We start from the raw sequence: 11,083 nt of genomic DNA on the forward strand, positions 1-11,083 counted from the left end.
CAAAAATGCATATAGAAGGCCATATAGGCAAATAACACAAGAATGGACAGCTAGTGCCAAACCCAGGGTTTACAATCTCTACTACATCATAGACTGTGGAAAAGAGAAAAAAGGTGTCAAGGCTTGCTTGAAAAAAGAAAGGTGAATGGACAGGGAAGGCAGAAAAAGGAGACAACAGTGAAGGGAGAAAAAGGTGGAAACAAAGAGAGCGATAGAAAAGGGGAAATTTCAGTATAAAAGACCCCCGGCATCCCCAAAGGGAAAATTGAAATTAACTTTGACTTGTAAGTAGTACAAAGTAGTTTTAAAAAAGATAAAGAAAACTCATATTTTGTACACACACACACAAATATCAATTATTAGCATTGTTGGTTGTTAAAATACCCTTGTTGTTCAGCCCGGTTGTTAACTGCCCCTATCCCCCATTAAAAACGAATAAGTTGGTCTCCATTTATTTTCATTCAGTTTGTTAGAAACAAACAAACAAACAAAAAAGGAGAAGAAAAAACAACAATTTGGGCTTGACACTGTATTTTCCACCTTTACCCCCCAGGACCCCCCCCCCCCCCCCCCCCCTCCCCCCCCCCCTCCTTTACAAATGTTTGTATCGTCAATGAACATTACAATCATCAAAATACCTCCCCAGTATTGAAGAGAGAAAAAAATATCAACAAATTCAGAAAGCGTTTTGCTTGACTTGCTTTTAAATTTTCAATACTCAAGATGAGAATACATAGTAACCATGCTGCTCTAACAATCAATTATCAAGGCAACCAAAGTCTGTGATTATAACAAAGCATGCGCACTTAGAACACACCAAGAAGTAAAACACTCCAGTCATAAGCACATGATCTTTATATATCACATTGAATGGTAAGAATTATGGTTACCAGATGTGTGTATGTAATGTGTTTCACTGTCAATATTTGACAGACCAAACACACACACTTATGAACCCAAAGAGGCACACACACAAAAATTCACATAAAGAGCAGAAGTGGGGTTGTTTTTTTTTTAGTGAGTCACGAATTTTTTTTAGTAAGATGATCAGCAGCAGGTTTCCGAAAAACCGATTCAGGGCACTGACACTGACAATATACCATGTTTCAGAGCAATGGAAAATATCAAGCATGAACCATAAAAAGACAAAGGAAAGCAGCAAGTACACTGTGCTTTAAAATGAACATGAATAAAAAAAACACTGTAAATATAAAATATGAACATGTACACTGCTCATTCTGTACAGATCGCACCTTTGTGCGCAATATGTAAAGAAGAAAAAAGACAATGCTGGAAAATAAATCAAGGAGACCAGACAATCGTTGCTGGAACTAAAACTAAAAGAATAAGTAAAATTACCATGTAGTAGAGTTTAAAGCAAAAATGTTTGCACTGAATTGAACATTAGCACCGCCCCTCTCTTTCGTTGTCTTCTATCTTTCTCTTTCATAACTCTCCTTTATTCTTATTGTTCATGTGATCTTTCGCTATTATTGGATTAGTCATATGCTATCATGGGTAGGAAGCACAGAAATAATTCATCAGTTTTGTAAAAGGCTTTGAGATAGAAGAGACACACACACACACACAAATCACATTAACAATGAACAGGATTTGGTTAAGGCAGGGTGCAGGTGCAAAGCTCTTGCAGCAGTCCTTGTAAGATGAAACTTCCCTATCTGATGAAAATGAACTGATAACATCAATATATTTGCTCTTATCTGAACAGGCCAACAGGAATTTCAGTCAGGCAGTCAAACGATATTTTGATTAAATCATAAATGTGAAAAGCATGTGTCAGATCTGCTCTCCCGTTTGATTTTTTTGTTTTTTGTAACTATAAATTTGCATTGATTGCGCCTGAAGGGAGTATGTTAAAAAAAAAAGCCATAGTCAATGGCAAGTTTGCTAATGACATAAACCATATTAACCTTGTTATGAAGCTATAACAATACAGGTACTTGTCTGTATAGGATAGGATTGACAAAAGATCTAAACATGTCACTTCTTCATATTAAGTGATATACAAAGGATAGACCATACGCTCATTCTGAACTGAAGCCTAGAAAGAGTTCTTCAATCTCATGCCTGAAACCGGTCTGTCTGAAAGACAAGAACAGATAATAATAATCAACACTGAATATAAATTTGTATACTTTTTAAACAGAGTCGTAGCATGTTAAAAAAAAAAAAAAAAAAGTACTGTCTCAATTTCATCATCTTAAACAGATATAGTCATGTCAAATGATTACCTACCACAACATCAAACACCAGTATCTAAGGACTGAAAACCATTGTGATGGGCATGAAGTCCGGTTATCAAAAGACTGGTAGACGTGTGCTCACAGGGTGACACCAAGTGCTCATATAAAAAAAAAGTCCCAAATTCTGTGGCCTTTCATGCCCTGTGGTGACCTGTTTCAATTCCCCCTGCCACTTCCATGCCTGGGCTGAGTCTTGTCAATGTCTTTGGTGTTGGCAGATTCTTTGGTGACTGCCATTGGAGGGTTGTGGTGGCAGTCTCCAGTAAGGGGGTGGGGGGTGGGGGGGATGCTCAGTCTGGCTCCACGACAAAGCAATTATTGTCATCAAAACGGGAGCTTAGTAGGTGGTGTCCAAAGTAAGTTGCATTCGAACAGGTATACTAAATGCAACCAAACTGACTCAACAGTAGTGCAGGGTCTCCTCAGGCAACCTAACATCAATGGTTTCCTGTGGACTGCCAACGCTGGGACTGGGGCAGATGATCCTGTGTGTGAATGTATGCAGGACTCGAAATGAGTGCTGTGGGTAGTAGTGCCACTGAAACAGTGCAGACGAAGGGGCAGCAAAAAAATTATTAAAAAAAAAAAAAAAAAAGCTCATAAACTTGTTTTGGGGGGTTTTGTTTTGTGTCATAGAGGCGTACTGTTATACACAAATATGTGCAAGACCACTTCAGCATTCTCCACATTACTCTGAAACTGAAACTGAAAAAGCACGTTTAAGGCAGTGCGGTGAAAATGGAAAACTCCAGTTTCAGTTTCAAGGTGTCACTGCATTCGCACAAATAATCATATACACAACATCACATCTGTTAAGTGGATACCTGACTAGCAGCATAACCAAATGTGCTTAGTCAGGCCTTGAGTGGATGCATAAAAATTCATATCTGTGTACCTGTCACAGTGAAACTCCACAGAACTTTGCCAGATGACTACACTTATGTTGCCATGGGTTCTTTTTCAGTAAACTAAGTGCATGCTGCACAAGTGACCTGTATATCGACGGGCGCCATAGCCGAATGGTTAAAGCGTTGGACTTTTGATCTGAGGGTCCCGGGTTCGAATCACGGTGACGGCGCCTGGTGGGTAAAGGGTGGAGATTTTTACGATCTCCCAGGTCAACATATGTGCAGACCTGCCAGTGCCTGAACCCCCTTCGTGTGTATACGGCAAGCAGAAGATCAAATACGCACGTTAAAGATCCTGTAATCCATGTCAACGTTCGGTGGGTTATGGAAACGAGAACATACCCAGCATGCACACCCCCGAAAGCGGAGTATGGCTGCCTACATGGCGGGGTAAAAACGGTCATACACGTAAAAAGCACACTCATGTATATACGAGTGAAAGTGGGAGTTGAAGCCCACGAACACAGAAGAAGAAGAAGAAGACCTGTATATCATCTCATCATGGCTGGATGCTCAGTTTAATTTTCCAGTCGAACATGACAGAAAAGGCAAGACTGGGAATCAAACCCAGATTCTCACTGTATTGGCAGGTAGGCATCTTAACTATTCTGACACTTCTCTATAAAAAAATAAATTAAAAAAAAAAAAAAGTAATTGCAGGTGTCTGATTTACAAGCATTCAGAGAACATGATGACAAGTCTACACTAAAAACTTCTTCAGATAAAATGAAGAATTCTGGTGACAAAATCACATATCGTTGATAATTATGTTCAACAAAGAAGCAAAACACCAATAACTGGATCCATTTTTTCTGAGAATCAGGGTTCTGCCACTTACCACTTTCAACATTTTGCAGAGGCATTGCAAAACCGGTTTTCACAAATCAGTGATTTTTCAAGAGAAATCAACACAGAAAACAAAAGGAATTTAAAAAAATTTTTTAAGCAAAACAAAAAAAAATCTATACATGATATGCCATAATGTATTGTATGTGAGAGAGAGATGCCATGATGGTGACAGTGTGTGAGATCAAAGAAATTATGACAGTAATGCAAAGAGCACACACATTAAAAAAAAAAGAGAAAAAAAATCCTGAACAAACCATAAAGACAGGTTTCATTCCAGTCAGAATAGTTTAAACTCAAACTGACAAATGACACAAACTTTACGACAGAGCATCAGCCCAAAAAACATACAAATTGAAAACAAGCACAGCAAGCAGTACAAATTTCTCTATAAGATTTTTTTTTTGGTTTGTTTTTTTGTTGTGATAAATGCAAGTCACTGCTTCTAGATTCCACCTCACTTCCAGCAAGCACTGTCATTAGTGTTAATCGTTATCTTCAGAGTCACTGTCCTCAGTGATCAGTTCTTGTTTAACGCGATGCATGTATGATGAATAAGATGAGCCCTTCTTCCTTTGGCGATGCTGGCCAATGTCAGCGTCATCATCTTCGTATGCGTCATCACTGTCATTGCCATCGCTGCCAGAAGAGGCATCACTGCCAAAAAGGTTCAGCCTGGTTCCCATGGCATCAGCTAAAATATCATCATTCAATGTGCTTCTGTAGGAATAGGTCTCTCCTTCCAGGAAATCTGTAAAAAAAAAAGTGTTTTTTTTTAAACAGTGAAGAAAGAATGTAAAACCTTTAAATAACAAAAAGAACAGTAATTTACAGTAAAAAAACTTAAATGTATGACATGTGTAAACATTAACAGAATGGTCCCATAATCAGAGTACCAACCACAGCTGGATGAAGATTCAGCAACATTTAGTGAATATAATATAGATACTTAGTTACTATTCGTCCATGGGACTCGAGGTTAAGCAAAAAGTGATAATGAATTAGTAATACTAATAGTATGATGATTCTGTGCTAAAACAATATCTCTTCCTTTCAAATCTGGAAGTCTATGACCAGGGTGTAGAGGGGTGAGAAGAAACGTAGGCTGAAGGACAGTTCTGTATACTCTCCATTTGTCTTGAAAACAAGCTAACTCAGTGAACGTAAGCTGACGGACAATTCTTCTGTATACTCTCCCTTTGTCTTGAAAACACGCTAACTCAGTGAACGTAAGCTGACGGACAATTCTTCTGTATACTCTCCATTTGTCTTGAAAACAAGCTAACTCAGTGAACGTAAGCTGACGGACAATTCTTCTGTATACTCTCCATTTGTCTTGAAAACAAGCTAACTCAGTGAACGTAAGCTGAAGGACAATTCTTCTGTATACTCTCCATTTGTCTTGAAAACAAGCTAACTCAGTGAACGTAAGCTGATGGACAATTCTTCTGTATACTCTCCATTTGTCTTGTTAAGTTGTAATAAATACACTTGTATACAAGTTCAATATTACAAGCTGTCTCTGTGATGGTGTTAAAATGATGTAAACTACAGCCAGCTGGTTTGCTCTATGTGCCAAATTTTATGGATAACACAGTATTCAGATCGCCTCCACAGGTCTGGTTCCTTCTTTTTTTTGTTTTTTTTTTGGCTGACCCACCATCGATACTATTTCAGTGGCATTACTCCCACGCCACTCATTCTGAGTCCCCACACACAGTCACACCCAGGCACATCTGTCACAGGCCTAGTGTCAGCAGCCCAGGGGGAACCACTGATGTCAGGTCGCCAGGAGGCCACACACCAGAGAAGACCATGCACTGCTGCTGAGTCACTTGAGTGGTGTTTAGTAGTGCCTGCTCTGATATAACATGCACAGGACAACACCTCCCTACTGATGATAATAATCACTCAATTGCAGAGCCAGACTGAGAGAGCATACCCCCAGTGTGGAAACCGTCACCACCACCCTTGAATGTTGTCCCCAATCAATGTGCCAAAAAGCAAAGACTTTGACAGAACTCATCCCAGCCACAGAAATTGAGCAGGGATTCAAACTGAGTTCACCATGAGAACAGTATGAAAGGCCACAAAATTAGGGACCTTTTTTTTTTTTTTTTTAAACTGAGGATGAATGAGTATGATAATGATGACGATGCTGCTATGGAGGCCACAGGACTAGTTCTGACTAAACCCAACCAATGCCACTGGCTTCCTTCAGCACTGAGCACTTCTGTAAAATTGCTATTCATTCTACAGCTCACATCACGTATCCCATGCACAACATAGCAATATAAGCAGGAATAGGATGGACAAGAGTACAGTCTGACATGGTAAGCATACTTTACTAGCCAAACAGGGAGCACAGGAACTAACTTCCCCTTTATGATGTCGTATGTACTGTTATTTTCAGCCTTCAAGGCGCTGCAGCACATAAGGCACACCTGCTGAATTTAAAGAAATAAGTTATTTTGAACTCGTATAAGGTGCACACATCCGATAAGTCGCATCTGCCGTAAAGTGAAAGTTTGTTTTATCTCTGTTAAACTTAAAGTGACAGGTCAGCGGATGTTATTTTCTGAGTAGTGACCGTTATCTTTGGAACACTGCATTGGAATCAGATTTGTTTTTGTCTGTTAGCTGATTTGGCTCTATTATTCTGTTATCTGCTGGGGGGGGGGGGGGGGGGGGTTGACACTTAAAATTTTTTTTTTTGCAATCTTACTTTACACAAATTACAGCCTTCAGTTAGTCAAATGTACAATGCTGTAAAACCTCAGTTGATTGACTTGTTTAATCACAATCCAGTCTGCTAGCCCTGCTTTTCAGTCCCGTGTGCCATTTTGCTTTGCATTCTGCATTTGAAAAGTTAACAATTCAGTTGGCTGTTCTGATTTCTCTTCTTTCACACCATAAATTTATAAATTACATGAACCATGTCGAATCAAATAGTGGTGTGGCTGAAGTGTTGTTCAGCACGATCAAGAGTGTTTATTGTGTTTATAATGTCATATATTGAGTTTGTTGTGTCAGGTGGCCCCATGTGGTGGTCAGAATTCAGTTTTCAGGCACAGATAAGGTGTATATTGCTGATAAGATGCAGGGGTCAGATCTGAGTAAAATAGTAGTGCCTGATAGTTATACAAGTTATAGGCCGAAAATTATGGTACTATTTAGATTACAACATATGAAGTGTACATCGGCAACAGAGATGGGGAAGAGAGAATGTATCAAAGACCAACTTAATTCACTTATTCTTACAATACATTCAAATTTCAATGCATACTCACCAGCATCCAATTCAACGTCAGATTCATCATCACTCTCATCAGGATCTCTATCAGGGTAGTCATTCCTCCAGTTGCCTTCGTCATTGCTGTCATCTTCGTCGTCATATACCTCGTCACACTCTTCCAAGCGGTCAGCCTCAGAGACGAGAGAATCGTGCAGGGCTTCGATGGAAAGAATATTCTCTAAGTCTCGGAAATCATAATGTTGCCTGTCAGCGTTGACATAATATAGATCATAGACATAGTTGTTTTCTCTTGCTGGCAACACTGGCTGGCTCACCAAGACCTGTCCATTCAATGTGATTCCTGACCCTGAAGAGGGTGCCACTTCCATCCCTCCTTCCCCAGCACTGTCACCGTCCACTTCCACATCATGGATGATGGGATCATCCCCTTCGCTGTGTGCCTGGACACTTGCACTGTCAGGACTGGTCTCACTGCTACTCGCACCACTAGTCCGCACATCAGAATCTGAACTAGGCCCCTGATCCAACCCACTGGCTGCCTCAGCCACAGGCTCAGTCCTTTTTTCTGTTGTTTCTACAGATGACTCTGCACTGCCTGTCTCCGTAGAGTCTGTGCTGGTGGTGTTGAAAGCTCTCCTGCTGTTCACTATCCTGTACCTGTTGGCTTTGGCCTTGGCTTTGTTATCTGCACGTGCCTGGTTGAGACGCCTGGAGTTGTGGCTCTTGTAGCTTGTCTGAAGCTGCTGGCGTCGCAGGGTCTTCTGCAGGGGGCGGGACAAAGCTGCATCCTGGAAGTTCAGTGTGAAGCATTAACAAAAGCGTACGATAACAAGCTGTCTAAATTTGACAATGGCATCTCATCAAGTGACTGTGTAGTATTTATGAAAAATTAGCTATGTAATGTATATTTTGGCAAAGACAGGGTTTTATCACACTGATTTCAGTACTAATTCAGTTATGCAACATGAACACTGTGAAATAACTTACTTTCAATGCAGTCTTGCTTTAAATTTAACAGAGAACAAATGATTAACGCAATGTACATGAACCATACAAATACAAGAGTGTGCAGTAGACATGATTCATTACTTCTAATATCATCAGTAAATCACTAAATGAATAATACCATAATGTGTTATATACCATGAGAACATCAGACCCCAACAACTAATACTGCCAACAGCACATGCCCCAGTGGCATTACATGTGTTTACTGGACTTTCCTTTTTTCCTCCTACACTAGTTCAGTACTTGACATTATACTTTAATGTATAATGTGTGGGTTTTTTTTATTATTTTTTTTAATTTTGTCTTATTAATTTATTTCATTTATATGCTAATGTTTCACAGCACGTGCGGTTTACTATACATGAATCTGTCTGCACGCTCTGACACCTTCAAACTTTTAACTGAAACTAGATCTAGCTGCAAACAGAATAATTCTCAACAAACAAATGAGGGTAATATTACTAATATTGTAATAATAACCCAATGTGTCTTTGCATTAAGCAAATTTCATCTTGATAATATCATTATGATTTTCTTGGTGTTAACACAAAGGCAGTGCCAAATAAAACATTTCCCCCTTTTTCAATTTCAAAATCCGATGATCTCCTTTGTCAGCGGAAGTCACTGTACTGTCTACAGTCAGTCGAACTCGAAGAACTCATCTGACATCACATACTGGGTTCCACTTTGCCTTGGGTTCCAATATAAAATGAATAATTGCTTGGGAATGTTTGGTACTCCTCCGAAAAATCTGGCGATTAGGCCTTCGGTCTACGCTATCTGTCAATAATACTATCTATATCCCGTCAGTCACTTTATTGCGAGCTGAAAATAAACACACGTGCACGGTGTGGTTGTGTGTTCATTAAACAGACAAAATTTTAGTTCATACCTTGGATTTCACTGTTGTAATCAAGCTGAAGCATAGTTTAGCAGGTTCATCTGTTTTAGCACCGTCTGTTCGACTTCGTTTGTATTGTATGATCAGATTTTCAGCGGGATCTTCGTCCAGCCTTCGTTTAACTCGAATGATCGCTGCCATCTTGACTGAACAATGGCCAAACTCCACAAACAAATTTTCTACTTCCTCATCCTGAATGTTTGGATCGGAAATAACGGAGTCATGAACATTTGCGGTTGATTCGGTCCATAGACACTGATATCCTATGTCTATGTTAAGTCATATCACACAATATAATTAGTGGTGGTGGTGGTGGTCGTCGTCGTCATCGTCGTCGTAGTAGGGAGAGTAGTAGTTGCAGCAACAGCAGCAGCAGTAGTAGAAGTTGTGGTTGTGGTGGTCGTAATAATGCCTTGTGCCATTTGGCCGATTTGCATCCAGTCAAATCTCTCTCAGTCTCTCTCCCTCCCCACCCCCCCACCCCCCCACGACTGTGTTGTCCCAGTCTTCAAGTTTGAGCCATCTGAGCATTTTTCAAGTTAAACACACTTAACTCTGCCCAGAGTTAAGCGTGTAAAAAAACAAACCATCCTTTCTCACCAACAGTCGACTACTTATGAAATCGTACTGTAAGCATGCGTGGTTACCGCAGCGGTGAGACTTTTACAAACACTTGTATTGCAGAAAGTAGCTTCCCAACAACCAAGAGTGGTTTTGAGCTCGTGCCGATGGCAACAATGAAAAGGGGACCAACCCGCATGTACAGTAAAGTGACATAAAGTTTACTGTAATATTTCATCATGATAAATTACAATATAAATATTGCACAATTACAGAGTTACTTAACAATATAGAAAATCGAAATGAATAATGTATCATTAGTGTATATATATATATATATAGAGAGAGAGAGAGACAGACAGACAGACAGACAGACAAAACTCGTTTCTTTCGAGGATAATAAATACGCACTGGCGCACTTTTTTCATCCAGTCCCTACCCTGAAACAGGATCTACACAACACAAAACTACATTATATATGTCACTGCATGCACTACACAATGCTACTTAAAGTCATAACATGCGTACACAACAACACACAAAGGCATAAGCATGATAATAACACACACACACACACACACACACACACACACACACACACACACACACACACACACGTACACAGATCTCTCCTGACACTTGTGTACACTTACACTCTCGCGCATTCACAAACGCACTCAAAAGCACAGACCCACACATACACACAAACACACACGCACAGAGGCTGCCACTGACTGGCCGCAAGAGGGATGGGAAAAGATCTCTGATGCCAAAAACGTGGCGTCTAGTGTGTTGCTCAGTCTATTGTATTTGGAAAGGCCCACAGAGACTCTGTTCCGTTTTGAAGAAATTTGCGCAATGTTGGTTTGGAAATGATACCGATATTTGTTTGATTTGCAAAGCATCGTGCTCTACCTTTCATGTTAGACTTGTTAGACAGAAGGAAAAAGCAGAATTAAATCTATATTTATCATCTTTCTTGTTTCTGTTTCGAGGAAGCTTCACAACGTGTTGACTTGTCCATATACGCTACACGAGATCTGATTTATTAAAGAAAAGAAATGAAGAACACGCCTGACCTTCGTATACCAAAGCCAGGGCAGATAAAAGAAAGGGCTGTTTGGAGTTTCGCCGTCCAGCGTTTTTTCCTACTTTTGCAATGAAGCAGTATCAAATAATCTCAAACCTCTATTTGCGCAAAAAAAGAGATTTCTTATCGAGTTTAGCTTATCGAATTGATTGCTTCTTAAAAAAACCCCATTTCTTTCTCATATTATTTGTTTATTTTATATTTTCAAAGGTTTGATTGAACAGGCTTCAAAACGTTTTGTTTACTGAA

The 11,083-nt window shown here is 39.8% G+C and overlaps 1 protein-coding gene across 1 annotated transcript; it reads right to left on the reverse strand.

Moving 5' to 3' along the window:
• Nucleotides 1–579: 579 nt before the first annotated feature.
• LOC143300523 (uncharacterized) lies at nucleotides 580–9,324 on the reverse strand. The gene is made up of 3 exons (XM_076614262.1): nucleotides 9,175–9,324; nucleotides 7,309–8,062; nucleotides 580–4,769 (listed from the first exon to the last, which is right to left on the reverse strand). Exons 1-3 carry the CDS (start codon nucleotides 9,322–9,324, stop codon nucleotides 4,504–4,506), a joined length of 1,170 nt encoding a protein of 389 aa, XP_076470377.1. The 3' UTR covers nucleotides 580–4,503.
• Between the last annotated feature and the right edge of the window lie 1,759 nt (nucleotides 9,325–11,083).

The sequence above is a fragment of the Babylonia areolata genome, chromosome 26 (genome assembly GCF_041734735.1).
Source record: "Babylonia areolata isolate BAREFJ2019XMU chromosome 26, ASM4173473v1, whole genome shotgun sequence".
NCBI lineage: Eukaryota > Metazoa > Mollusca > Gastropoda > Neogastropoda > Buccinidae > Babylonia > Babylonia areolata.

Coding starts and splice junctions, on each gene's coding strand:
- LOC143300523 (XM_076614262.1), bottom strand. CDS start 9,324: ATGGCAGCGATCATTCGAGTTAAACGAAGGCTGGACGAAGATCCCGCT. Junction 8,063..9,174: donor TTACAACAGTGAAATCCAAG/GTATGAACTAAA, acceptor CTGAACTTCCAG/GATGCAGCTTTGTCCCGCCC. Junction 4,770..7,308: donor TGACGTTGAATTGGATGCTG/GTGAGTATGCAT, acceptor TTTTTTTTACAG/ATTTCCTGGAAGGAGAGACC.